Consider the following 27,422-nt stretch of genomic DNA (forward strand, 5'->3'; position numbering starts at 1 on the left):
ACTCAAAGCGCTTTACATAGTGACTCCCAATGTCTAATTTACATTTAAACCAGTGTGGGTGGCACTGGAAGCAGGTCTTGCCCAAGGACACAACGGCAGTGACTAGGATGGCACAAGCGGGAATCGAACCTGCAACCCTCAAGTTGCTGGCACGGCCGCTCTACCAACCGAGCTATGCCTTGTTTTGAATGGAGAATGGAATGGTGTTGTGTCCCAAAAACTCCAAACCCTAACAAACATCAAATAAAGGGAATTATTTCAGAGAAAAAGTCGCACCTGCTGCTCATTAAGCGCCTTTATGTCGTCGCCATGACGCCCAATAAAAGCCCCAAGGAGTAGCAACATTTGTTGCTAGTTGCTTTTTTCCAAAAGGAAAAACCTCAACAAGCTCAATTGCTTCCACGACCGAGCGTGTAACTCAAAACGCTCTCATGTCGAATCAGTCTTTCACCATCTAATGGAGAGTCTCGTAACTCCAATGATTCTCGACACTTAAAGGCCTACTGAAAGCGACTACTAGCGACCACACAGTCTGACAGTTTATATATCAATGATGAAATATTAACATTGCAACACAAGCCAATACGGCCTTTTTAGTTTAATAAATTGCAATTTTAAATTTCGCGCGGAAGTATCATGCTAAAACGTCGCGGTATGATGACATCACGCATTGTAGAGGACATTTTGTTCCAGCACCGATCCCAGCTATAAGTCGTCTGTTTTCATCTCATAATTCCTCAGTATCCTAGACATCTGTGTTGGTGAATATTTTGCAATTTGTTCAATGAATAACGGAGACGTCAAAGAAGAAAGCTGTAGGTGGGAAGCGGTGTATTGCGGCCGCCTTTAGCAACACAAACACAGCCGGTGTTTCATTGTTTACATTCCCGAAAGATGACGGTCAAACTTTACTATGGAACAGAGAGGTCAAGCGAACACGGTTGGATTGGACCACACACACAAAGTACAGTGTATTATGCAGCGATCATTTCGAAAGATCGTGTTTCGAAGAGGGTCCCTTGCTAAGGGCAGTGATGGGCATCGCCACCACCCGTCGACTGGTGCTGAAGAAAGGGGCGGGGCCGACCTTCAGGTTGTACAGGTACAACTATATATTCCATCCATCCATCTATCTTCTTCCGCTTATCCGAGGTCGGGTCGCGGGGGCAACAGCCTAAGCAGGGAAACCCAGACTTCCCTTTCCCCAGCCACTTCGTCCAGCTCTTCCCGGGGGATCCCGAGGCGTTCCCAGGCCAGCCGGGAGACATAGTCTTCCCAACGTGTCCTGGGTCTTCCCCGTGGCCTCCTACCAGTTGGACGTGCCCTAAACACCTCCCTAGGGAGGCGTTCGGGTGGCATCCTGACCAGATGCCCGAACCACCTCATCTGGCTCCTCTCCATGTGGAGGAGCAGCGGCTTTACTTTGAGTTCCTCCCGGATGGCAGAGCTTCTCACCCTATCTCTAAGGGAGAGACCCAAACTCATTTGGGTCGCTTGTACCCGTGATCTTATCCTTTCGGTCATGACCCAAAGTTCATGACCATAGGTGAGGATGGGAACGTAGATCGACCGGTAAATTCAGAGCTTTGCCTTCCGGCTCAGCTCCTTCTTCACCACAACGGATCGGTACAACGTCCGCATTACTGAAGACGCCGCACCGATCCGCCTGTCGATCTCACGATCCACTCTTCCCCCACTCGTGAACAAGACTCCTAGGTAATTGAACTCCTCCGCTTGGGGCAGGGTCTCCTCCCCAACCCGGAGATGGCATTCCAACCTTTTCCGGGCGAGAACCATGGACTCGGACTTGGAGGTGCGGATTCTCATTCCGGTCGCTTCACACTCGGCTGCAAACCGATCCAGTGAGAGCTGAAGATCCCGGTCAGATGAAGCCATCAGGACCACATCATCTGCAAAAAGCAGAGACTTAATCCCGCTGCCACCAAACCGGAACGCCTTGACTGCGCCTAGAAATTCTGTCCATAAAAGTTATGAACAGAATCGGTGACAAAGGACAGCCTTGGTGGAGTCCAACCCTCACTGGAAACGACTATATAATCTCACTAAAACACTAGTAACACAATAAGCAGATAAGGGATTTTCCAGAATTATCCTAGTAAATTTGTCTGAAAACATCTGAATTGCTTTTTTTTTTTTTTAATTTTCTAGTCCTTCACTCTCACTTTCCTCATCCACAAATCTTTCATCCTTGCTCAAATTAATGGGGAAATGGTCGCTTTCTCGGTCCGAATCGCTCTCGCTGCTGGTGGCCATGATTGTAAACAATGTTCAGATGTGAGGAGCTCCACAACCCGTGACGTCACGCGCACATTGTCTGCTACTTCCGGTACAGGCAAGGCTTTTTTATTAGCCACCAAAAGTTGCGAACTTTATCGTCGATGTTCTCTACTAAATCCTTTCAGCAAAAATATCGGGAAATGATCAAGTATGACACATAGAACGGACCTGCTATCCCCGTTTAAATAAGAACATCTCATTTCAGTAGGCCTTTCAAGCATAAGAAAAAAATGGCTTGTATCTCAAAATACTTGTTATGATACTTGTAAATCGGTGTATGGATGGCAACATGGATCCATCCTGTTTATTCTCTAGCTGAGAATAAAGGCCGCCGCCTACTCTACGGAGTTAAAATGACAAGCTACAGTAGTAACGGGGTTTACCTGACACATGAAACGTGACAAATGTAGGTGGTAGCACCATCCACTTTAGCTACCAGACGGCAGGAGTGTGTTGAACATCCTGAATAGTGTTTTGTGGAAATTCCAACTTTGACCACCGCCCCAGTTGCTGTGTGGAGTGGCACTTTCCAACATTTTCAGCAGACTGCATTGTAAAATGAATCCCTTCCCCTACTGTACACCGGCAGTCAGTCCCGTTATACTTAGTTTATGAGCGAGCGGGGCCAAAAAGTATTTAGTCAGCCAGCGATTGTGCAAGTTCTCCCACTTAAAATGATGACAGAGGTCTGTAATGTTCATCATAGGTACACTTCAACTGTGAGAGACAGAATGTGAACAAAAAATCCAGGAATTCCCATTGTAGGAATTTTAAAGAATTTATTTGTAAATTATGGTGGAAAAATAAGTATTTGGTCACTTCAAACAAGGAAGATCTCTGGCTCTCACAGACCTGTAACTTCTTCTTTAAGAAGCTCTTCTGTCCTCCACTCGTTACCTGTATTAATGGCACCTGTTTGAACTTATCTGTATAAAAGACACCTGTCCACAGCCTCAAACAGTCAGACTCCAAACTCCACTATGGCCAAGACCAAAGAGCTGTCGAAGGACACCAGGAAAATAATTGTAGACTTGCACCAGACTGGGAAAAGTGAATCTACAATAGGCAAGCAGCTTGGTGTGAAAAAATCAACTGTGGGAGCAATTATCCACTGATAATCTCCCTCGATCTGGGGCTCCACGCAAGATCTCATCCCGTGGGTTCAAAAAGATCATGAGAACGGTGAGCAAAAATCCCAGAACCACACGGGGGGACCTGGTGAATGACCTGCAGAGAGCTTTGACCAAAGTAACAAAGGTTACCATCAGTAACACACTACGCCGACAGGGAATCAAATCCTGCAGTGCCGGACGTGTCCCCCCCGCTTAAGCCAGTGCATGTCCAGGCCCGTCTGAAGTTTGCCAGAGAGCACACGGATGATACAGCAGAGGATTGGGAGAATGTCATGCGGTCAGATGAAACCAAAATAGAACTTTCGAGTTGCATCCCAAGAACACCATACCTACTGTGAAGCATGGAGGTGGAAACATCATGCTTTGGGACTGTTTTTCCAGCTAAGGGGACAGGACGATTGATCCGTGTTAAGGAAAGAATGAATCATGAGATTTTGAGCCAAAACCTCCTTTCATCAGTGAGAGCTCTGAATGGTTGACCAAATACTTATTTTCCACAAATACATTCTTAAAAAATCCTACAATGTGAATTCCTGGATTTTTTTTTCCATATTCGGTCTCTCACAGTTGAAGTGTACCTATGATAAAAATTACAGACCTCTGTCATCATTTTAAGTGGGAGAACTTGCACAATGCTGGCTGACTACTTTCTTGCCCCACTGTATTTGTGGCGGTCCAACACAAATGTGAAACACTGCACTTCTTTTGTTGTGTGTCTTGACTGCAATGGCAATAAAGCTTTTGTAAATGTGTCATGCTTTTTATTTTTGGAACATTCGTTAGACAAGCTGTCGACATAAACGGCTTTCATTGTAGTTACCAGCCGCTACAGCAGGGGTGTCCAAACTAGGGCCCGCGGGCCAAGTGAGACGTCATGAGAAGGGTCATTTCAAATTAATTTTAAATGTCTGACAAATGTTCCACTATCTCGTGTACAGCGTGTGTGAAATCAGGACAACGACCATGAATTGTGCTCGGAAGTGAAAACAGCATCATATACTTTTATGACCTATTCCAAACAACCTTCCCTAGTCATGACCCCCCCAAAAAAATTGCAACCAACACAAAAGATGAACACACATGGTCACAAATAACACAACCAACTCAGTGAACTTTCTAGATATTATAAAAAAAGCACCATAAAAAAATCAAAACTACACCCAGTTCATGACAATGCATTATGGGAAAATGCGAACCCTCTCTCTACATTTACCCATGTTTGGCGCATTTTAGCTGCTTGATAACATTTTTAAAAAGGCTGTTATGGAAGTAAACAAGTTAGGAGTCAAACTTTCACATACTCTTAATAACAATTAGATTATTTGTTTAGCCATCATTTTAATAAAAAAAATATATGTGTATATATATATATATATATATATATTTATATATATATGTGTATGTATACATCAGAGGTGGGTAGTAACGCGCTACATTTACTCCGTTACATCTACTTGAGTAACTTTTGGATAAATTGTACTTCTAAGAGTAGTTTTTATGCAACATACTTTTACTTTTACTTGAGTATATTTATAGAGAAGAAACGCTACTTTTACTCCGCTCCATTTATCTACATTCAGCTCGTTACTCGCTACTTTTTTTTTATCGATCTATTAATGTTTGTTTTGGTTTTTCAAAGTAGAATCTACGCTCGCCTGCGTTTCACCAATCACATGCAGTCACTGGTGACGTTGGACCAATCGAACAGAGCCAGGCGGTCACATGACCGTCACACGACGAATCCGACTTAAAAAATGTGTCAATTGTAGGGAAGCTACTAATAAAAGTTTCAATCAATCAATCAAAAGTGTAAAGGAAAAAAGACACTTTTTATTTCAACCGTACTTCCCGTCAAAAGCCTAAAGGCTGATCGCACACTTCCTGTCTTCACAATAAAAGCGCCGCTCCATCGCGCCTGCGCTAACAAAATAAGAGTCTCCGAAAGCCAGCGCAAATAAGCTAGCAAACTACGGAGTTTGCCGCCAATGTATTCCTTGTAAAGTGTATAAAAACAAATATGGAAGCTGGACAAATAAGATGCCAAAAACCAACAACTTTCATGTGGTATTAGACAGAAAAGAGGAACTTTTTTTCTCCTCCATTTGAAAACGTGGACGTCTGATTCCAATCAATGCAAGTCATCAGAATCAGGTAATACACCAACTTATATTCCTGTCCTCATGAAAGATAGGAATCTATATGTTAAACATGCATGTATATTCATTAAAACACCTTTAACATGTCAACAAAAACGGCAAAATAAATAAATATAAATCATATACTGTGTATATATATAAATATATATATATCCATCCATCCATTTCCTACCGCTTATTCCTTTTTGAGGTCGCGGGGGGCGCTGGCACCTATCTCAGCTATAATCGGGCAGAAGGCGGTGTACACCCTGTACATATTAATATATATGATATGGGTGTGTGTATATATGAGGTAGATCACCTCGACTTGGTCATTTATTAAATAATTGATTGCCGTTGAAAAACTTATTGGGGTGTTACCATTTAGTGGTCAATTGTAGGGAATATGTACTGTACTGTGCAATCTACTAATACAAGTTTTAATCAATCAATCAATCAATCAATAAATGCCTACTGAGCCTATGGTGCTGTTAAGTTATTGTGGCTCAATTTGCCTTCTTTTATTTTAATATATTATTATTTAATATATATTATTGTTTTAGTTGCTTAAGAGATATTCCTGGCTCTGAATTTGCTCACTGCTATTTTTATGTTTTTGTGCATTATTTGTTGCCTTAATCATTAAACAAACAGGTTACTCATCAGTTACTCAGTACTTGAGTAGTTTTTTCACAACATACTTTTTACTTTTACTCAAGTAAATATTTGGGTGACTACTCCTTACTTTTACTTGAGTAATAAATCTCTAAAGTAACTGTACTCTTACTTGAGTACAGTTTTTGGCTACTCTACCCACCTCTGGTATACATACATATATATATATATATGTGTGTGTGTGGGGGAAAAATCACAAGACTACTTCATCTCTACAGAACTGTTTCATGAGGGGTTCCCTCAATCATCAGGAGATTTTAATGGAAGCATTCACATACAATGGTTTATATAGAGCACAGAGTGGGTGGGTACAGGCAGGCGTAGGTGTGGTGATTGGCTCATGTGTTACCTAGGAGGTGTTTCCGTCTGTGGCGGCATGTTGAAATGATTTCACTGCGCTTGTTGAGGGATGACAGGTCTGGATTATATATAATAAACAGTTTCTCTTTTAAGCATAGGTTGCATCTTTTATTACCACTGTTGTAAGGTGTGCTGGATGCAAGAATTTGCCATGTTATTGAATATTCAACATTATTGTCTTTGAGGTTCCAAATGTGTTTGCTGAGTTCTGTAGAATTCCGCAAAGTCTGGTTTCTAAAGGAGGCATTGTGATTATTCCATCTTGTTTTGAACGCTCCTTTGGTTAATCCTACGTACGTGTCGGATGTGTTAATGTCCTTGCGTGTTACCTTTGCTTGGTAAACGACTGATGTTTGTAAGCACCCTCCGTTGTTCGGGCAATCAGGTTTCTTGCGACAGTTACATTCCTAATTGGTTTCAGTGTCGTTTAGTCTGGGGGTGGGCAGTCCTTTTGCAATTGCTTTGTTGTGGTTTGAAATGATTTGTTGTATGTTATTCATACAGCTGTAGCTCAACTTAATGTTGTTCTTGTTGAATATTTTTCTTAGGGTGTTGCCTCTGGGGAAGTGTTTGTCGATCAGAGTGAGCAAAGGTAACACGCAAGGACATTAACACATCCGACACGTACGTAGGATTAACCGAAGGAGCGTTCAAAACAAGATGGAATAACCACAACGCCTCCTTTAGAAACCAGACTTTGCGGAATTCTACAGAACTCAGCAAACACATTTGGAACCTCAAAGACGATAATGTTGAATATTCAATAACATGGCAAAATTCTTGCATCCAGCACACCTCACAACAGTGGTAATAAAAGATGCAACCTATGCTTGAAAGAGAAACTGTTTATTATATATCATCCAGACCTGTCATCCCTCAACAAGCGCAGTGAAATCATTTCAACATGCCGCCACAGACGGAAACACCCCCCTAGGTAACACATGAGCAGATCACCACACCCTACGCCTGCCTGTACCCACCCACTCTGTGCTCTATATAAACCATGGTATGTGAATGCTTCCATTAAAATCTCCTGATGATTGAAGGAACCCCTCATGAAACAGTTCTGTAGAGATGAAGTAGTCTTGTGATTTTTTCCCACACCTACATATATATATATATATATATATATATATATATATATATATATATATATATATGAATAAATTCATTTATTCATTGTTACTTTATATGCTTTCGGCCCTCGGCCCAATTTGTTTAGCCCAACATGGCCCCCAAGTCAAGAGGTTTGGACACCCCTGCTCCCCACCAACAATGGGCGTGTAGTCCGTACATTTGGTGAAGACAAGGCCATTTTTGAACATTTGGATTGGACCCTGGCTCATGCTGGCTGAAGGAAGAATGATAAGGAGAAGGCAAAGAAGCGGAGAGTAAAAACGGCGTGAAAGATCATTGCAGGAAGTAGATAATATTTCCAAGCCTCTGACTTTGGGCACGCCTCTACAAAAGGTCAGGGAAGTGGCTGTAGACCGAGTCCAACAGGGTCTGACTGGCCTCCTGACTCTTAACGCCGGCGATCTCAAAAAGCTGGTCCAGCCTGTCCTCGGCGGCGGGGAGGCGCTCGATGATGTGCAGCTCGTCAGGGTTGAGAATGTGCAGCATGTCGTCAAAGATGGGCTGAAGGTCGCAAGGGTCAAGGCGAACTTGCCGAAGCACAGTGTCTTTCTTCTCTGTGGGGGGGGGGGGGGGAGAAGACCTTTAGGTGGGACTTGCAAATGTAGACATCAGGGTGTTAAACTCCATTATCTAAATCACTCTTATAATGCAAACAAACTCTGGCCAAAACCTAACTTATGTGGTGGAGGGAGTAAAACCTGACTTATGTGTTGGGGGGAGTAAAACCTGACTTATGTGGTGGAGGGAGTAAAACCTGACTTATGTGGTGGAGGGAGTAAAACCTAACTTATGTGGTGGAGGGAGTAAAACCTGACTTATGTGGTGGAGGGAGTAAAACCTGACTTATGTGGTGGAGGGAGTAAAACCTGACTTATGTGGTGGAGGGAGTAAAACCTAACTTATGTGGTGGAGGGAGTAAAACCTGACTTATGTGGTGGAGGGAGTAAAACCTGACTTATGTGGTGGAGGGAGTAAAACCTGACTTATGTGGTGGAGGGAGTAAAACCTGACTTATGTGGTGGAGGGAGTAAAACCTGACTTATGTGGTGGAGGGAGTAAAACCTGACTTATGTGGTGGAGGGAGTAAAACCTGACTTATGTGGTGGAGGGAGTAAAACCTAACTTATGTGGTGGAGGGAGTAAAACCTAACTTATGTGGTGGAGGGAGTAAAACCTAACTTATGTGGTGGAGGGAGTAAAACCTGACTTATGTGGTGGAGGGAGTAAAACCTGACTTATGTGGTGGAGGGAGTAAAACCTGACTTATGTGGTGGAGGGAGTAAAACCTAACTTATGTGGTGGAGGGAGTAAAACCTGACTTATGTGGTGGAGGGAGTAAAACCTAACTTATGTGGTGGAGGGAGTAAAACCTGACTTATGTGGTGGAGGGAGTAAAACCTGACTTATGTGGTGGAGGGAGTAAAACCTGACTTATGTGGTGGAGGGAGTAAAACCTAACTTATGTGGTGGAGGGAGTAAAACCTGACTTATGTGGTGGAGGGAGTAAAACCTAACTTATGTGGTGGAGGGAGTAAAACCTGACTTATGTGGTGGAGGGAGTAAAACCTGACTTATGTGGTGGAGGGAGTAAAACCTGACTTATGTGGTGGAGGGAGTAAAACCTGACTTATGTGGTGGAGGGAGTAAAACCTGACTTATGTGGTGGAGGGAGTAAAACCTAACTTATGTGGTGGAGGGAGTAAAACCTAACTTATGTGGTGGAGGGAGTAAAACCTAACTTATGTGGTGGAGGGAGTAAAACCTAACTTATGTGGTGGAGGGAGTAAAACCTTAGGGCAACAGATGCAAAGTAGCAATTGTGGCTAATATTTCATGTGATGCATGGTCCCGATAGAAGAAAGCTGCACAATTCAAAAGACTAATCAAGCCCTCATGGAGTCACCTTTGGTGATGAAGGAGCCGTTCCTGCTGAGGGCCGAGTCCTTGCTGGAGGTGGAGTCGCAGCGGAGTAGCGGCTCCGACTCGTCGTGGAAGAAACTTTTGGTCCGGTCCACGGGCGAGTGATCCAGCACACCTGTGGCACCGCTGCCGGGCGACTGCTCCAGTGCACCTCCGGCACCGCTGCCGGGCGACTGCTCCAGCACACCTGTGGCACCGCTACCGGGTGACCGTAAAGGCTGTTTGTGGATCGGACTGAGGCTTTGGCTTCCATTGGCTGAAGTCATCAGCTGCTTGAGGTCAAACTGTGGAGACAAAAGCCAGGATTTAGGGCAGTGCTTCTTAACCTGGGCTCGATGGAACCTTAGGGGTTCTGTGAGTCGGGTTCAGGGGTTCGGCGGAGGTCAAGACACACCGGACTCATCGTGTACATAAAAACTTCTCCCTATCGACGTATTACGGATACGGCAACAGCAGAAGTAATTTGTTGTGAGTTTATGGACTGTGATGGTTTTTTTCTTTGAAGAAGGTGATGTTCATGCACGCTTCATTTTGTGCACCGGTAAAAAAAAACATGGTAACACTTTAGTATGGGGAACATATTCACCATTAATTAGTTGCTTATTAAAGTAAAGTAAAGTAAAGTACCAATGATTGTCACACACACACAGTGTGTGGGGCGGTGCCAGCAACTTGAGGGTTGCAGGTTCGATTCCCGCTTCTGCCATCCTAGTCACTGCCGTTGTGTCCTTGGGCAAGACACTTTACCCACCTGCTCCCAGTGCCACCCACACTGGTTTAAAATGTAACTTAGATATTGGGTTTCACTATGTAAAAGCGCTTTGAGTCACTAGAGAAAAGCGCTATATAAATATAATTCACTTCACTTCACAAGGTGTGGTGAAATTTGTCCTCTGCATTTGACCCGTCACCCTTGATCACCCCCTGGGAAGTGAGGGGAGCAGTGTGCAGCAGCAGTGCCGCGCCCGGGAATCATTTCTGGTGATTTAACCCCCAATTCCAACCCTTGATGCTGAGTGCTAGGGAGGCAATGGGTCCCATTTTTTTTTATAGTCTTTGGTATGACTTGGCCGGGGTTTGAACTCCCAACTTACCCATCTCAGGGCGGACACTCTAACCACTAGGCCACTGAGTAGGTAGGTAAGTAGGTATTAACATGTAAATTAGTAACATATTGGCTCTTAACTAAGTACGTATTAATGCCTTATTCGGTGTGGCCTTATTACAACCCTAACTCTCTAACCCTAACCAACTAACTCTAAATTAAGTCTTTGTTACTCAGAATTAGGGCTGCAACAACTAATCGATTAAAATCGGTTATAAAAATAGTTGGCGATTAATGTAGTCATCGATTCGTTGGATCTGTGCTATGCACATGTGCAGAGGCTACTTGTTTTATTTAGTTAAAAAATAAATACTTGATTAGCTGCCATCAATGTTTGAACAGTAACACTGTATTTGAATACAGGAAAGTACAAACCCCGTTTCCAAATGAGTTGGGAAATTGTGTTAGATGTAAATATAAACAGAATACAATGATTTGCAAATCCTTTTCAACCCATATTCAGTTGAATATGCTACAAAGACAACATATTTAATGTTCAAACTCATAAACTTTATTTTTTTGGGGAAATAATAATTAACTTAGAATTTCATGGCTGCAACACGTGCCAAAGTAGTTGGGAAAGGGCATGTTCACCACTGTGTTACATCACCTTTTCTTTTAACAACACTCAATAAACGTTTGGGAACTGAGGAAAATAATTGTTGAAGCTTTGAAAGTGGAATTCTTTCCCATTCTTGTTTTATGTAGAGCTTCAGTCCTTCAACAGTCCGGGGTCTCCGCTGTCGTATTTTACGCTTCATAATGCGCCACACATTTTCCATGGGAGACATGTCTGGACTGCAGGCGGGCCAGGAAAGTACCCGCACTCTTTTTATACGAAGCCACGCTGTTGTAACACGTGGCTTACTAAAATAAGCAGGGGCGTCCATGATAACGTTGCTTGGATGACAACATATGTTGCTCCAAAGCCTGTATGTACCATTCAGCATTAATGGTGCCTTCACAGATGTGTAAGTTACCCATGCCTTGGGCACTAATACACCCCCATACCATCACACATGCTGGCTTTTACACTTTGCACCTACAACAATTCAAATGGTTATTTTCCTCTTTGTTCTGGAGGACACCACGTCCTCTGTTTCCAAATATAATTTGAAATGTGGACTCGTCAGACCACAGAACACCTTTCCACTTTGCATCAGTCCATCTTAGGTGAGCTCAGGCTCAACCAAACCGGCGGCGTTTGGTTATACTTATAGTCCGAAAAATACGGTAACTCTGTCTTGAATTTGAAAAAAACATTTAAATTGTATTTTTCACTAAAGAAGGGTTCGGTGAATGCGCAAATGAAACTGCTGGGGCTCGGTACCTCCAACAAGGTTAAAGGGGAACATTATCAGCAGACCTATGTAAGCGTCAATATATACCTTGATGGTGCAGAAAAAAGACCATCTATTTTTTTAACCGATTTCCGAACTCTAAATGGGTGAATTTTGGCAAATTAAAGGCCTTTCTGTTTATCGCGCTGGAAGCGATGACGTCAGAATGTGACGTCGCCGAGGTAACACAGCCGCCATTTTAATTTTCACATTACAAACACCGGGTCTCAGCTCTCTTATTTTCCGTTTTTTTGACCATTTTCTGGAACCTTGGAGACATCATGCCTCGTCGGTGTGTTGTCGGAGGGTGTAACAACACTAACAGGGAGGGATTCAAGTTGCACCACTGGCAAGAAATCTGCCGCCAGACCCCCATTGAATGTACCAAAGTGTTTCCACATTTTACAGACATGGCACAGAGATGTATGGATAACCTGCAGATGCATTTGCAACGATTAAGTCAACTAAATCACAAAGGTGAGTTTTGTTGATGTTGTTGACTTATGTGCTAATCAGACATATTTGGTCACGGCATGACTGCCAGCTAATGGATGCTAACATGCTACACTAATCGATGCTAACATGCTATTTACGCTAGCTGTATGTACATTTGAAACTAGATACCCACATTTAATGCGAAACAAACACTTACAAATCAACGGATTTAAGTTGCTCCAGTGTCACAAGATGCAAAAGTCCTGATCGTTTGGTCCGCACATTTTACCGGCGATGCTAATAAGGCAGCCATGCTATGGGCCACTTCATTAGGTACACCCACGCTATGGCCGAATAGCGTCAATAGCTATTCGTTTCAATTTCTTCTTCAATTTCGTTTTCGCTATCTGCCTCCATACTCCAACCATCTGTTTCAATACATGCGTAATCTGTTGAATCGCTTAAGCCGCTGAAATCCGGGTCTGAATCCGAGCTAATGTCGCTATATCTTGCTGTGCTATTCCCATTGTTTGTTTACATTGGCAGCACTGTGTGACGTCACAGGGAAATGGATAGTGGTTTCGAAGATAGCGAAAATAAGGCACTTTAAAGCTTTATTTAGGGATATTCCGGGACCGGTAAAATTTTGAAAAAAACTTCCAAAAATACAACAAGCCACTGGGAACTGATTTTTATTGTTTTTAACCCTTTTGAAATGGTGATAATGTTCCCCTTTAAGAAGCACTGATTTAGGGGATCCGGTTTTTATGGACGTGTGCTATCAAGCACATTTCCCTCTTTTTTTTTTGTCCGGCTTAACTTGCCAGACTTTGAAGATATAAGATGGAATATTACTGACACAAGGGTGGAATTTTACTACTAAAAGTTTTAACCTGAAGAAAATCGTTTTTTTTTTTTTACTTAATTGAAGCCGTTTTTTATACTTGCAAAATGTTTTATTACTTGCAGAAATTTTATTATTTTTTTTTTTTTTACTTTTTTTAATTGACCAAAATACCATAAATTTTGGACTACAAGCTTCTACTTTCTTCCTATGCTTTAAAGCAGGGGTCAGCAACCTTTTTGAAAGCAAGAGCTACTTCTTGGGTACTAATTAATGCCAAGGGCTACCAGTTTGATACACACTTAAATAAATTGCCAGAAATAGCCAATTTGCTCAATTTACTTTTAATAATTAAATCTATGTATATAATAAAAATGGGTATTTCTGTCTGTCATTCCGTCGTACATTTTTTTGTCCTTTTACGGAAGGTTTTTTGTAGAGAATAAATGATGAAAAAACACTTAATTGAACGGTTTAAAAGAGGAGAAAACAGGAAAAAAATTTAAATAAAATTTTGAAACATAGTTTAGCTTCAATTTCGACTCTTTAAAATTCAAAATTCGACCAAAAAAAAGAAGAGAAAAACTAGCTAATTCAAATCTTTTAAAAAAAATTAAAAAAATTATAAATGGAACATCATTAGTCATTTTTCCTGATTAAAATTAACTTTAGAATTTTGATGACATGTTTTAAATAGGTTAAAATCCAATATTTTGTTAGAATATATAACAAATTGGACCAAGCTATATTTCTAACAAAGACAAATCATTATTTCTTCTAGATTTTCCAGAACATCCATCCATCCATCCATTTTCTACCGCTTATTCCCTTTTGGGGTCGCTGGCGCCTATCTCAGCTACAATCGGGCGGAAGGCGGGGTACACCCTGGACAAGTCGCCACCTCATCGCAGGATTTTCCAGAACAAACATTTTAAAAGAGATTCAAACTACTTTAAAATAACATTTAAATCTGATTGTAAAGATTTTCTAGATTTACCAGAATAAGAAATATTATCACAAGTATTATAACAAATTGGACCAGGCTATATTTTTAACAAAGACAAATCATTTTTTCTTCTAGATTTTCCAGAACAAAAATGTTAAAAGAAATTCAAAAGACTTTGAAATAAGATTTAAATTTGATTCTACAGATTTTCTAGATTTGCCAGAATAATTTTTGGGGAATTTTAATCCTAATAAGTTTGAAGAAATATTTCACAAATATTCTTCGTTGAAAAAACAGAAGCTAAAATGAAGAATTAAATTAAAATGTATTTATTATTCTTTACAATAAGAACACAATTTTTTACTTGAACATTGATTTAAATTGTCAGGAAAGAAGAGGAAGGAATTTAAAAGGTAAAAAGGTATATGTGTTTAAAAATCCTAAAATCATTTTTAAGGTTGTATTTTTTCCCTAAAATTGTCTTTCTGAAAATTATAAGAAGCAAAGTAAAAAATAAACGAATTTATTTAAACAAGTAAAGACCGAGTCTTTAAAATATTTTGTTGGATTTTCAAATTCTATTTGAGTTTTGTCTCTCTTAGAATTAAAAATGTCCAGCAAAGCGAGACCAGCTTGCTAGTAAATAAATACAATTGAAAAAATCGAGGCGGCTCACTGGTAAGTGCTGCTATTTGAGCTATTTTTAGAACAGGCCAGCGGGCGACTCATCTGGTCCTTACGGGCACCGCCTTGGTGACCCCTGGTCGGGAAAATAGGGTATTTTTTTTTATTGGGCGTCAGTAAGAACATATTTGTGTGTTTGTGGAGTTGAGGCAGCTAACATCCACAGTTGTTGTGAATATTGACTAACATCTTGGCTTAGTTCTCTCTTAAAGGCGTCTGTAATCCTGTCTCCTCCCCTGCTGCTGATCATCACCATGCAGTTGAAACCAGCAAGGACTGGTTTGGAGATGAGCTCATGAGAGGAGTGTCTTGTTATGAAGTCGTGTCTTGTTTTTCCCAGCCAGGGCCGAGAGGGAGCAGCACTTAGCAGAGAGGAGATCAAATTCTAACCTAAGCATTTCTCTACTTGTGTGCTTTGCTGACTGGGACAACACAACTGCAACAAAACATCAACTTCTCCACCAGCACATCTTTGGAGAGCAGATGCAAAAAAGTAAAGGTGACACATAAGTGACCTCCAGATACTGACTTCATAAGAGAGGATAACTAAAACATTATATACTTAGTTTATTTGTATCCTAGAGGATGCTGACAGTTAGCATGGATATTAGTAATAATAATAATAATAATAATTAGCTTTGTTATCCGAGGAGAAATTTGTCTTGGGCATCAAGACACAGTGTTTTACATACATAAACACTTACATACAAACCCCGTTTCCATATGAGTTGGAAAATTGTGTTAGATGTAAATATAAACAGAATACAATGATTTGCAAATCCTTTTCAACCCATATTCAGTTGAATATGCTACAAAGACAACATATTGTTTTTGCAAATAATAATTAACTTAGAATTTCATGGCCGCAACACGTGCCAAAGTAGTTGGGAAAGGGCATGTTCACCACTGTGTTACATCACCTTTTCTTTTAACAACACTCAATAAACGTTTGGGAACTGAGGAAACTAATTGTTGAAGCTTTGAAAGTGGAATTCTTTCCCATTCTTGTTTTATGTAGAGCTTCAGTCCTTCAACAGTCCGGGGTCTCCGCTGTCGTATTTTACGCTTCATATTTTCCATGGGAGACAGGTCTGGACTGCAGGCGGGCCAGGAAAGTACCCGCACTCTGTTGTGGCTTGGCATTGTCTTGCTGAAATAAGCAGGGGCGTCCATGATAACATTGCTTGGATGACAACATATGTTGTTCCAAAACCTGTATGGACCTTTCAGCATTAATGGTGCCTTCACAGATGTGTAAGTTACCCATGCCTTGGGCACTAATACACCCCCATACCATCACACATGCTGGCTTTCGAACTTTGCGCCTATAAGAATCCGAATGGTTATTTTCCTCTTTGTTCTGGAGGACACCACGTCCTCTGTTTCCAAATATAATTTGAAATGTGGACTCGTCAGACCACAGAACACCTTTCCACTCCATCTTAGGTGAGCTCAGGCTCAACCAAACCGGCGGTGTTTCTGGGTGTTGTTGATAAATGGGTTTTGCTTTGCATAGTAGAGTTTTAGCTTGCATTTACAGATGTAGCGACCAACTGTAGTTACTGACAGTGGTTTTATGAAGTGTTCCTGAGCCCATGTGATGATATCCTTGACACACTGATGTCGGTTTTTGATGCAGCACCACCGGAGGGATCAAAAGTCCGTAATATCATTGCTTACGTGCAGTGATCTCGCCAGATTCTTTGAACTTTTTGATGATTTTACGGACCGTAGATGGTAAAATCCCTAAATTCCTTGCAATAGCTCGTTGAGAAATGTTATTATGAAAACGTTCGATAATTTGCTTACAAAGTGGTGACCCTCACCCCATCCTTGTTTGTGAATTACTTAGCATTTCATGGAAGCTGCTTTTATACCGAATCATGGCACCCACCTGTTCCCAATTAGCCTGCACACCTGTGGGATGTTCCATATAAGTGTTTGATGAGCATTTATCAGTTTGAACATCAAATATGTTGTCTTTGTAGCATATTCAACTGAATATGGGTTGAAAAGGATTTGCAAATCATTGTATTCTGTTTATATTTACATCTAACACAATTTCCCAACTCATATGGAAACGGGGTTTGTACTTACCCGAGGCATTCCCCAAGGCAACCCTTTAAGTCCTTTCCTTTTTGGCAGACAGCCTTTTTTCCCGTAATGTGATTTAAGTAACTAAGGTGTTGCTAAAGCTTCCTAACTTCAGTCATTTGTGCTTCTTATTTAGTTACACAAGTGGTGTTCCTCAAGGATCCATTTTAGGCCCTCACTTTTTCATTTTTTTAGGCTATTCAACTGATGGCCCACGTGTTCGGTTTGAAAAACAGCAGATTCTTAAAAACACTAGAGTGCTGTCATAAAGATAATCCGATGGTCCTTAAAACTAGCAGAAAACAAAATAAATGAAATGTCTACTCTCGAGGACGCTGGTTTTACACAAAATAAAACAAGTAGAAACAGACAAATTCCGGCAGCACAGTCCTTAGCTTTCTGGAAACGTGGCCCCCCTAAACAATTTCATTGAAAATCCCTGACTTAGGGTGACTATTTCCCCGTTGACGATCTACATTTATATCCTACCTGTGGGTTGTCCTCCATGACCAGCCGGATCTTCTCGACCACGTCAATTCGGCGATGGCGATGCAAGGCGTTGATCAGCTTGGCCAGATTGGCATCACGGTCGCGAATGGTCCAGTGCTGCAGGGCGGCATACGCCCGCTCGTGATCCGCCGAGTAGCCGTTGGAGAAGGCAGCCACTTCACGCTCGGTGGCGTTGGCCAGCAACTGGTAGATGTCGATCCACTGAGGACCAACCTGAGCGGCGACCAGTTTCAGGATGTCCACCCCTAGGGAGAAAAGATACAATTCAATATCTTTAGAACTAACAACATGCCTGACAGTCTACTGGAAACAGGACAAAATGAGCTTAGATCGGTGGCTTCGTTCCAGGCAAACTGCTTTATTCCGTTCTGTCCAGAACTGGCTGATTGAAGTCCACATAAGTGCTTGTCAAAATAGTCCAAACTGAAACTGCTTTCACATTTACTTGTGGCTTTGGCCGGAGACATAAGCAAATGGGTGATAGAGTAGAATATTTACATTGTTTCTCTTCTGTTTTCATTTGACATAACCCAGGGCTCTTCAACGTTCTCCAGGCTATGGAACCCCAAACTCCATAGCCTGGATCCATCCAACTTATTCCGCTTATCCAAGGTCGCAGCCTAAGCAGGGAAGCCCAGACTTCCCTCTCCCCAGCCACTTCATCTAGCTCTTCCCGGGGGATCTCGAGGCGTTCCCAGGCCAGCCGGGAGACATAGTCTTCCCAACGTGTCCTGGGTCTTCCCCGTGGCCTCCTACCGGTTGGACGTGCCCTAAAAACCTCCCTAGGGAGGCGTTCGGGTGGCATCCTGACCAGATGCTCGAACCCCCTCATCTGGCTCCTCTCCTCTCCAACTTTGAGTTCCTCCCGGATGGCAGAGTTTCTCACCCTATCTCTAAGAGAGGGACCCGCCACCCGGTGGAGGAAACTCATTTCGGCCGCTTGTACCCGTGATCTTATCCTTTCAGTCATGACCCAAAGCCGTACTTGCCAACCCTCCCGGATTTTCCGGGAAACTCCCGGAATTCAGCGCCTCACCCGAAAACTGCCCAGGACAAATCTTCTCCCGAAAATCTCCCGAAATTCACGCGGAGGTGGAGGCCACGCCCCCTAAAGCTCTATGAGAACCGACTCAGCAATGTTGTGACCCTCCTAAACAGGACAATACTGCCCTCTACTGTACATAGAATTGAATAGAATGTACTTTATTGATCCCTGGTGGATATTCAGCACCACAGTTCGCTCACAATAAACAATGATAATAATAAATAATATAATACATATAATATATGATATATACAACGTATAATATATGAATAATATAAATATATTCTACATATATACTACATTTAAGTGCAGTCAAGAAACATATGCATTAGGGAGTCTGTTCTGAAGCCACGGCAGAACAAAGGTTACTCAAATAGTGAAAGGTAAGTGTTGTTGTTTTTTTAGAAACCAGCAAGCACAGTACAGTTAGTAAAACAACTGTATTTTTATTACTGTGTATTTGATAGTTGCCGATTGGTACCGGGCCGCAGAATAATTTTTTATTAATTTTTATTTAAAAAAAAAACATTTTTTTTCTTTTTAGTTTTCTTAAATTAAATCAACATAAAAAACACAATATACACTTACAATTAGTGCACCAACTACAAAGACCTCCCCTTTTCATGACAAAAACGTCGCTTTTTCATGACAAAGAAAAAAAATAAAAATAAGGACGCCCCCCCTCACCTCCCACCCGGGCCGCGGGACAAATTATTAGGCGTTGACCGGTCCGCGGATACAAAAAGGTTGGGGACCACTGATTTAGAGGAGGCGTGGCTCAGATGGTAGAGCAGCCAGCCAGAAACTTGAGGGTGCCTGGTTGGATTCCAGCTTCGACCCATCCTAGTCACTGCCGTTGTGTTGTTGGCCAGACACTCTGCTTTAAAGATGTAGATATTCAATGTAAAAGCACTATATATATATATATATATATATATATGTATATATATATATATATATAGCGTTCAAAACAAGATGGAATAATCACAACGCCTCCTTTAGAAACCAGACTTTGCGGAATTCTACAGAACTCAGCAAACACATTTGGAACCTCAAAGACAATAATGTTGAATATTTAATAACATGGCCAATTCTTGCATCCAGCACACCTTACAACAGTGGTAATAAAAGATGCAACCTATGCTTAAAAGAGAAACCGTTTATTATATATCACCCAGACCTGCCATCCCTCAACAAGAGCAGTGAAATCATTTCAACATGCCGCCACAGACGGAAACACCTCCTAGGTAACACATGAGCCAATCACCACGCCCCTACGCCTGCTTGTACCCACCCACTCTGTGCCCTATATAAACCATTGTATGTGAATGCTTCCATTAAAATCTCCTGATGATTGAGGGAACCCCTCATGAAACAGTTCTGTAGAGATGAAGTAGTCTTGTGATTTTTCCCACACCTACATATATATATATATATATATATATATATATATATGTAGGTATATATATATCCCACACCTACATATATACATATATGTAGGTGTGGGAAAAATCACAAGACTACTTCATCTCTACAGAACTGTTTCATGAGGGGTTCCCTCAATCGTCAGGAGATTTTCTCCTGACGATTGAGGGAACCCCTCATGAAATGTGATTTTTCCCACACATACATAGTGTGCTCTACCACGGTATCGAGCACAATTCTCTGGATAATCCAATTAAGACATATATATATATATATACATATATATGTATATTTACATATATACAGTGGGGCAAAAAAGTGTTTAGTCAGCCACCGATTGTGCAAGTTCTCCGACTTGGTCTGTAATTTTCATCATAGGTACACTTCAACTGTGAGAGACAGAAGGTGGCAAAAAAAATCCAGGAATTCACATTGTAGGAATTTTAAATAATTTATTTGTAAATTATGGTGGAAAATAAGTATTTGGTCACTTCAAACCAGGAAGATCTCTGGCTCTCACAGACCTGTAACTTCTTCTTTAAGAAGCTCTTCTGTCCTCCACTCGTTACCTGTATTAATGGAACCTGTTTGAACTCGTTATCTGTATAAAAGACACCTGTCCACAGCCTCAAACAGTCAGACTCCAAACTCCACTATGGCCAAGACCAAAGAGCTGTCGAAGGACACCAGGAAAAGAATTGTAGACCTGCACCAGACTGGGAAGAGTGAAACTACAATCGGCAAGCAGCTTGGTGTGACAAAATCAACTGTGGGAGCAATTATCAGAAAATGAAAGACATACAAGACCACTGATAATCTCCCTCAATCTGGGGCTCCACGCAAGATCTCATCCCGTGGGGTCAAAATGATCATGAGAACGGTGAGCAAAAATCCCAGAACCACACAATCGGTGGCTGACTAAATACTTTTTTGCCCCACTGTATACTGTAAGTGACTTGAAGATAAAAAACATTTGCCGATACAATCGACGTAGATCACAATGAAGTCAAAAATCCTAATATGACCCCTTTCAGCCAGCACATTTTAGTCCAAATAAAAGCAAGATGGGCGAAAAGAAGATCTCCTTCCCTTATTTTCTTTAGGAAAGCAGAATTGAAAGTGCCAAGCACTGACTTTCAAAGGAAACGCAGGGCGACTTTTGTCCATTCATGAAGTCACATGAGCTTTTAAATCCGGCCGGCGTAAGAGAAGTCATTAAAATAGAGCACGCCAGCCAAAATAAATAGTGTCCATAGCAGCTTATGCTGAATGTGTCTTCACCTTCACCTCACTAAGTCCAGACTGTCACCACGGCAACATGTCCAGCCTTGGGAACAACCACTAGTCAAACGACACCTCCCAGGGGGTGAACAAGGGGATGGGTCAAACGTCACCTCCCAGGGGGTGAACAAGGGGATGGGTCAAACGTCACCTCCCAGGGGTGAACAAGGGGATGGGTCAAACGTCACCTCCCAGGGGGTGAACAAGGGGATGGGTCAAACGTCACCTCCCAGGGGTGAACAAGGGGATGGGTCAAACGTCACCTCCCAGGGGGTGAACAAGGGGATGGGTCAAACGTCACCTCCCAGGGAGTGAACAAGGGGATGGGTCAAACGTCACCTCCCAGGGGGTGAACAAGGGGATGGGTCAAACGTCACCTCCCAGGGGTGAACAAGGGGATGGGTCAAACGTCACCTCCCAGGGGGTGAAGAAGGGGATGGGTCAAACGTCACCTCCCAGGGGGTGAACAAGGGGATGAGTTAAACGTCACCTCCCAGGGGGTGAACAAGGGGATGGGTCAAACGTCACCTCCCAGGGGATAAACAAGGGGATGGGTCAAACGTCACCTCCCAGGGGGTGAACAAGGGGATGAGTTAAACGTCACCTCCCAGGGGGTGAACAAGGGGATGGGTCAAACGTCACCTCCTAGGGGGTGAACAAGGGGATGGGTCAAACGTCACCTCCCGGGGGTGAACAAGGGGATGAGTCAAACGTCACCTCCCAGGGGGTGAACAAGGGGATGGGTCAAACGTCACCTCCCAGGGGATAAACAAGGGGATGGGTCAAACGTCACCTCCCAGGGGATAAACAAGGGGATGGGTCAAACGTCACCTCCCAGGGGATAAACAAGGGGATGGGTCAAACGTCACCTCCTAAGGGTGAACAAGGGGATGGGTCAAACGTCACCTCCCAGGGGGTGAACAAGGGGATGGGTCAAACGTCACATCCCAGGGGGTGAACCTTGATGGTGCAGAAAAAAGACCATATATTTTTTTAACCGATTTCCAAACTCTAAATGGGTGAATTTTGGCGAATTAAACGCCTTTCTGTTTATCGCGCTGGAGGCGATGACGTCAGAATGTGACGTCGCCGAGGTAACACAGCCGCCTCTTTCATTTTCAACACATTGTAAACATTGGGTCTCAGCTCTGTTATTTTCCGTTTTTTCGACTATTTTTTGGAACCTTGGAGACATCATGCCTCGTTTGTGTGTTGTCGGAGGGTGTAACAACACTAACAGGGAGGGATTCAAGTTGCACCACTGGCCCGAAAATGCGAAAGTGTCTGCCGCCAGACCCCCATTGAATGTACCAGAGTGTCTCCACATTTGACCGGCGATGCTAAGACAGACATGGCACAGAGATGTATGGATAACCTGCAGATGCATTTGCAATGATAAAGTCAACGAAATCACAAAGGTGAGTTTTGTTGATGTTGATTTATGTGTTAATTAGATATATTTGGTTGCGGCGTGACTGCTAGCCAATCGATGCTAACATGCTACACTAATCGATGCTATCATGCTATTTACCGGCGGTGCTAAAGCAGACATGGCACAGAGATGTATGGATAACCTGCAGATGCATTTGCAACGATAGTCAACAAAATCACAAAGCTGAGTTTTGTTGATGTTGACTGCCAGCTAATCGATGCTAACATGCTACGCTAATCGATGCTAACATGCTAATTACCGGCGGTACTAAAGCAGACATGGCACAGAGATGTATGGATAACCTGCAGATGCATTTGCAACTATATTACGTTTCCTTCCACCCACATTTAATGCGAAACAAACACTTACCAATCGACGGATTTAAGTTGCTCCAGTGGCACAAGATGCCAAAGTCCTGATCGTTTGGTCCGCACATTTTACCGGCGATGCTAACGCAGCTATTCGGCCATGCTATGGCTATGAATAGCGTCAATAGCTATTCGCTCAATAGCTTCAGTTTCTTCTTCAATACTTTCATACTCCAACCATCTGTTTCAATACATGCGTAATCTGTTGAATCACTTAAGCCGCTGAAATCCGAGTCTGAATCCAAGCTAATGTCGCTATATCTTGCTGTGCTATTCCCATTGTTTGTTTACATTGGCAGCACTGTGTGACGTCACAGGGAAATGGATAGTGTCTTCGCAGAGAGCCGATAATAAGGCACTTTAAAGCTTTATTTAGGGATATTCCGAGACCGGAAAAATTTTGAAAAAAACATAAAAAAACACAACAAGCCACTGGAAACTAATTTTTTATTGTTTTTAACCCTTTTGAAATTGTGATAATGTTCCCCTTTAAGTTGGCTTCTCTTCACATTGTTTCACCTTTCTGGAAGCTCCTATCCAAAGTATTTATCCACTTTGATGCAATTCAGCTTGATGCCCATACCATGAATCGATTAACGTGGACCCCGACTTAAACAAGTTGAAAAACTTATTGGGGTGTTACCATTTAGTGGTCAATTGTACGGATTATGTACTGTACTGTGCAATCTACTAATAAAAGTTTCAATCAATCAATCAATCAATCCCTGCTTGGTGTCCACAGAGGAAAAAATGGCAAAGGCACAAATCCAGGATTATTGTGAGAGATGAAAAGGATTTATAAAACATCGATGTCACACATACTTTATGTACACTGACATGCTTCACACAATCATTTCCACATTGAATCCAAATGAGGGGAGACCCGTTCAAAAGACTCCGGCTTATTAGTGATTCCTAGAGCTCAAAAAAAGTCTGCGGGCTATAGAGCGTTTTCCGTTCGGGCTCCAGTACTCTGGAATGCCCTCCCGGTAACAGTTCGAGATGCTACCTCAGTAGAAGCATTTAAGTCTCATCTTAAAACTCATCTGTATACTCTAGCCTTTAAATAGACCTCTTTTTTAGACCAGTTGATCTGCCGCTTCTTTTCTTTCTCCTATGTCCCCCCCTCCCCTGTGGAGGGGGTTCGGTCCGATGACCATGGATGAAGTACTGACTGTCCAGAGTCGAGACCCAGGATGGACCGCTCGTCGGGACCCAGGATGGACCGCTCACCTGTATCGGTTGGGGACATCTCTACGCTGCTGATCCGCTTGAGATGGTTTCCTGTGGACGGGACTCTCACTGCTGTGTTGGAGCCACTATGGATTGAACTTTCACAGTATCATGTTAGACCCGCTCGACATCCATTGCTTTCGGTCCCCTAGAGGGGGGGGGGTTGCCCACATCTGAGGTCCTCTCCAAGGTTTCTCATAGTCAGCATTGTCACTGGCGTCCCATTGAATGGGAATTCTCCCTGCCCACTGGGTGTGAGTTTTCCTTGCCCTTTTGTGGGTTCTTCCGAGGATGTTGTAGTCGTAATGATTTGTGCAGTCCTTTGAGACATTTGTGATTTGGGGCTATATAAATAAACATTGATTGATTGATTGATTGATAACTAACCCCCAACAATGACCAACATGACGTAGTGCAGAGGAACAAAGCTGGCGTGCCATCCTTGGGGCTGAAAAGCCTGCCGCCGGGCTGGCGATGACGCAGAGTGACAGCAGAGAAATGATGGCCTATTTACTGGAAGTCTTGTGAGGGTCCAGTCAGCACATGTGCTTATGTCTTTGCAACATGATTGTGAGGGCCTAGTCAGCCAGAGGTGGGTAGTAACGCGCGACATTTACTCCGTTACATCGACTTGAGTAACTTTTGGGATAAATTGTACTTCTAAGAGTAGTTTTAATGCAACATACTTTTACTTGAGTATATTTATAGTGAAGAAACGCTACTTTTACTCCGCTCCGTTTATCTACATTCAGCTCGCTACTGATTTTTATCGATCTGTTAAAGGGGAACATTATCACAATTTCAGAAGGGTTAAAACCAATAAAAATCAGTCGCCAGTGGCTTATTTTATTTTTCAAAGTTTTTTTTCCAAATTTTACCCATCACACCATATCCCGAAAAACGGGTTCAAAGTGCCTGATTTTCGCCATCGCTATATCCACCCGTCCATTTTCCTGTGACGTCACTGCTTGACGCCAATACAAACAAACACGGCGGATAGAACAGAATGGTATAGCGACATTAGCTCGGATTCAGACTCGGATTTCAGCGGCTTAAAGGGGAACATTATCACAATTTCAAAAGGGTTAAAAACAATAAAAATCAGTTCCCAGTGGCTTGTTGTATTTTTTGAATTTTTTTTCAAAATTTTACCGGTCTTGGAATATTCGTAAATAAAGCTTTAAAGTGCCTTATTTTCGCTCTCTGCGAAGACACTGGCCATTTCCCTGTGACGTCATACAGTGCTGCCAATGTAAACAAATAATGGGAATACCACAGCAAGATATAGCGACATTAGCTCAGATTCAAACTCGGATTTCAGCGACTTAAGCGATTCAACAGATTACGCATGTATTTAAACAGATGGTTGGAGTATGAAAATATTGAGGAAGAAACTGAAGCTATTGAGCGAATAACTATTGACGCTATTCATAGCCATAGCATGGCCGAATAGCTGCGTTAGCATCGCCGGTAAAATGTGCAGACCAAACGATCAGGACTTTTGCATCTTGTGACACTGGAGCAACTTAAATCTGTCGATTGGTAAGTGTTTGTTTTGCATTAAATGTGGGTGGAAGGAAACGTAATATAGTTGCAAATGCATCTGCAGGTTATCCATACATCTCTGTGCCATGTCTGCTTTAGCACCGCCGGTAAATAGCATGTTAGCATCGATTAGCGTAGCATGTTAGCATTGATTAGCTGGCAGTCAACATCAACAAAACTCACCTTTGTGATTTCGTTGACTATCGTTGCAAATGCATCTGCAGGTTATCCATACATCTCTGTGCCATGTCTCCTTTAGCACCGCCGGTAAATAGCATGTTAGCATCGATTAGCGTAGCATGTTAGCATCGATTAGCTGGCAGTCAACATCAACAAAACTCACCTTTGTGATTTCGTTGACTTTATCGTTGCAAATGCATCTGCAGGTTATCCATACATCTCTGTGCCATGTCTGCCTTAGCATCGCCGGTCAAATGTGGAGAAACTCTGGTACATTCAATGGGGGTCTGGCGGCAGACACTTTGGCATCTTCGGGCCAGTGGTGCAACTTGAATCCCTCCCTGTTAGTGTTGTTACACCCTCCGACAACACACCGACGAGGCATGATGTCTCCAAGGTTCCAAAAAATAGTCAAAAAAACGGAAAATAACAGAGCTGAGACCCGGTGTTTGTAATGTGTTGAAAATGAAAATGGCGGGTGTGTTACCTCGGCGACGTCACATTCTGACGTCATCGCTTCCAGCGCGATCAACAGAAAGGCGTTTAATTCGCCAAAATTCACCCATTTAGAGTTGGGAAATCGGCTAAAAAAATATATGGTCTTTTTTCTGCACCATCAAGGTATATATTGACGCTTACATAGTTCTGCTGATAATGTTCCCCTTTAAGCAATTCAACAGATTACGCATGTATTGAAACGGATGGGTGGAGTGTGGAGGCAGATTGCGAAAACGAAATTGAAGAAGAAACTGAAGCTATTGAGCCATGTCACGATAGACAGCGGCAACGAGGACGAAGTCGGCGATCGCCTTCTAACCAACGATTGCATCTTTCGACCACCGGTGCAACTTGAATCCGTCAATTGGTATGTGTTTGTTTGGCATTAAATGTGGGTGGAGGGAAAGGCTGGATGCAAATAGAACTACAAATGAGGCATAATGATGCAATATGTACATACAACTAGCCTAAATAGCATGTTAGCATTGATTAGCATGCTGTGACCTGATTAGCACACTCCACGTAAGTCAACTTGAATCCGTCCCTGTTCGTGTTGTCTCCAAGGTACAGAAAACAGTCGAAAAAACGGAAAATAACAGAGCTGATTTGCCTTGGTGTGTGTATTGTGTTTGAGAAAATGGCGGATTGCTTCCCGTTGTGACATCTCGGGTGAAAGGTCATACAGGTCTGACCTATATATATATATATATATATATATATATATATATATATATATATATAAAAAGGTATTTCTGTCTGTCATTCCGTCGTACGTTTTTTTTCCTTTTACCGAAGGTTT

The 27,422-nt window shown here is 42.4% G+C and overlaps 1 protein-coding gene across 1 annotated transcript in view; it reads right to left on the reverse strand.

Moving 5' to 3' along the window:
• Window positions 1–7,749: 7,749 nt before the first annotated feature.
• tnfrsf21 (tumor necrosis factor receptor superfamily, member 21) overlaps window positions 7,750–27,422 on the reverse strand; it is a 60,549-nt gene continuing 40,876 nt past the window's right edge. Inside the window, exons 4-6 of the mRNA XM_061894078.1 lie at window positions 17,596–17,861; window positions 9,642–9,942; window positions 7,750–8,292 (exon numbers count right to left, since the gene is read on the reverse strand). Of these exons, the coding sequence (XP_061750062.1) occupies window positions 8,063–8,292; window positions 9,642–9,942; window positions 17,596–17,861 (797 nt within the window). The 3' untranslated portion in view covers window positions 7,750–8,062. The remainder of the gene's footprint in view (window positions 8,293–9,641; window positions 9,943–17,595; window positions 17,862–27,422) is intronic.

This window comes from Nerophis ophidion, linkage group LG03 (assembly GCF_033978795.1).
Source record: "Nerophis ophidion isolate RoL-2023_Sa linkage group LG03, RoL_Noph_v1.0, whole genome shotgun sequence".
NCBI classification, from domain to species: Eukaryota; Metazoa; Chordata; class Actinopteri; order Syngnathiformes; family Syngnathidae; genus Nerophis; species Nerophis ophidion.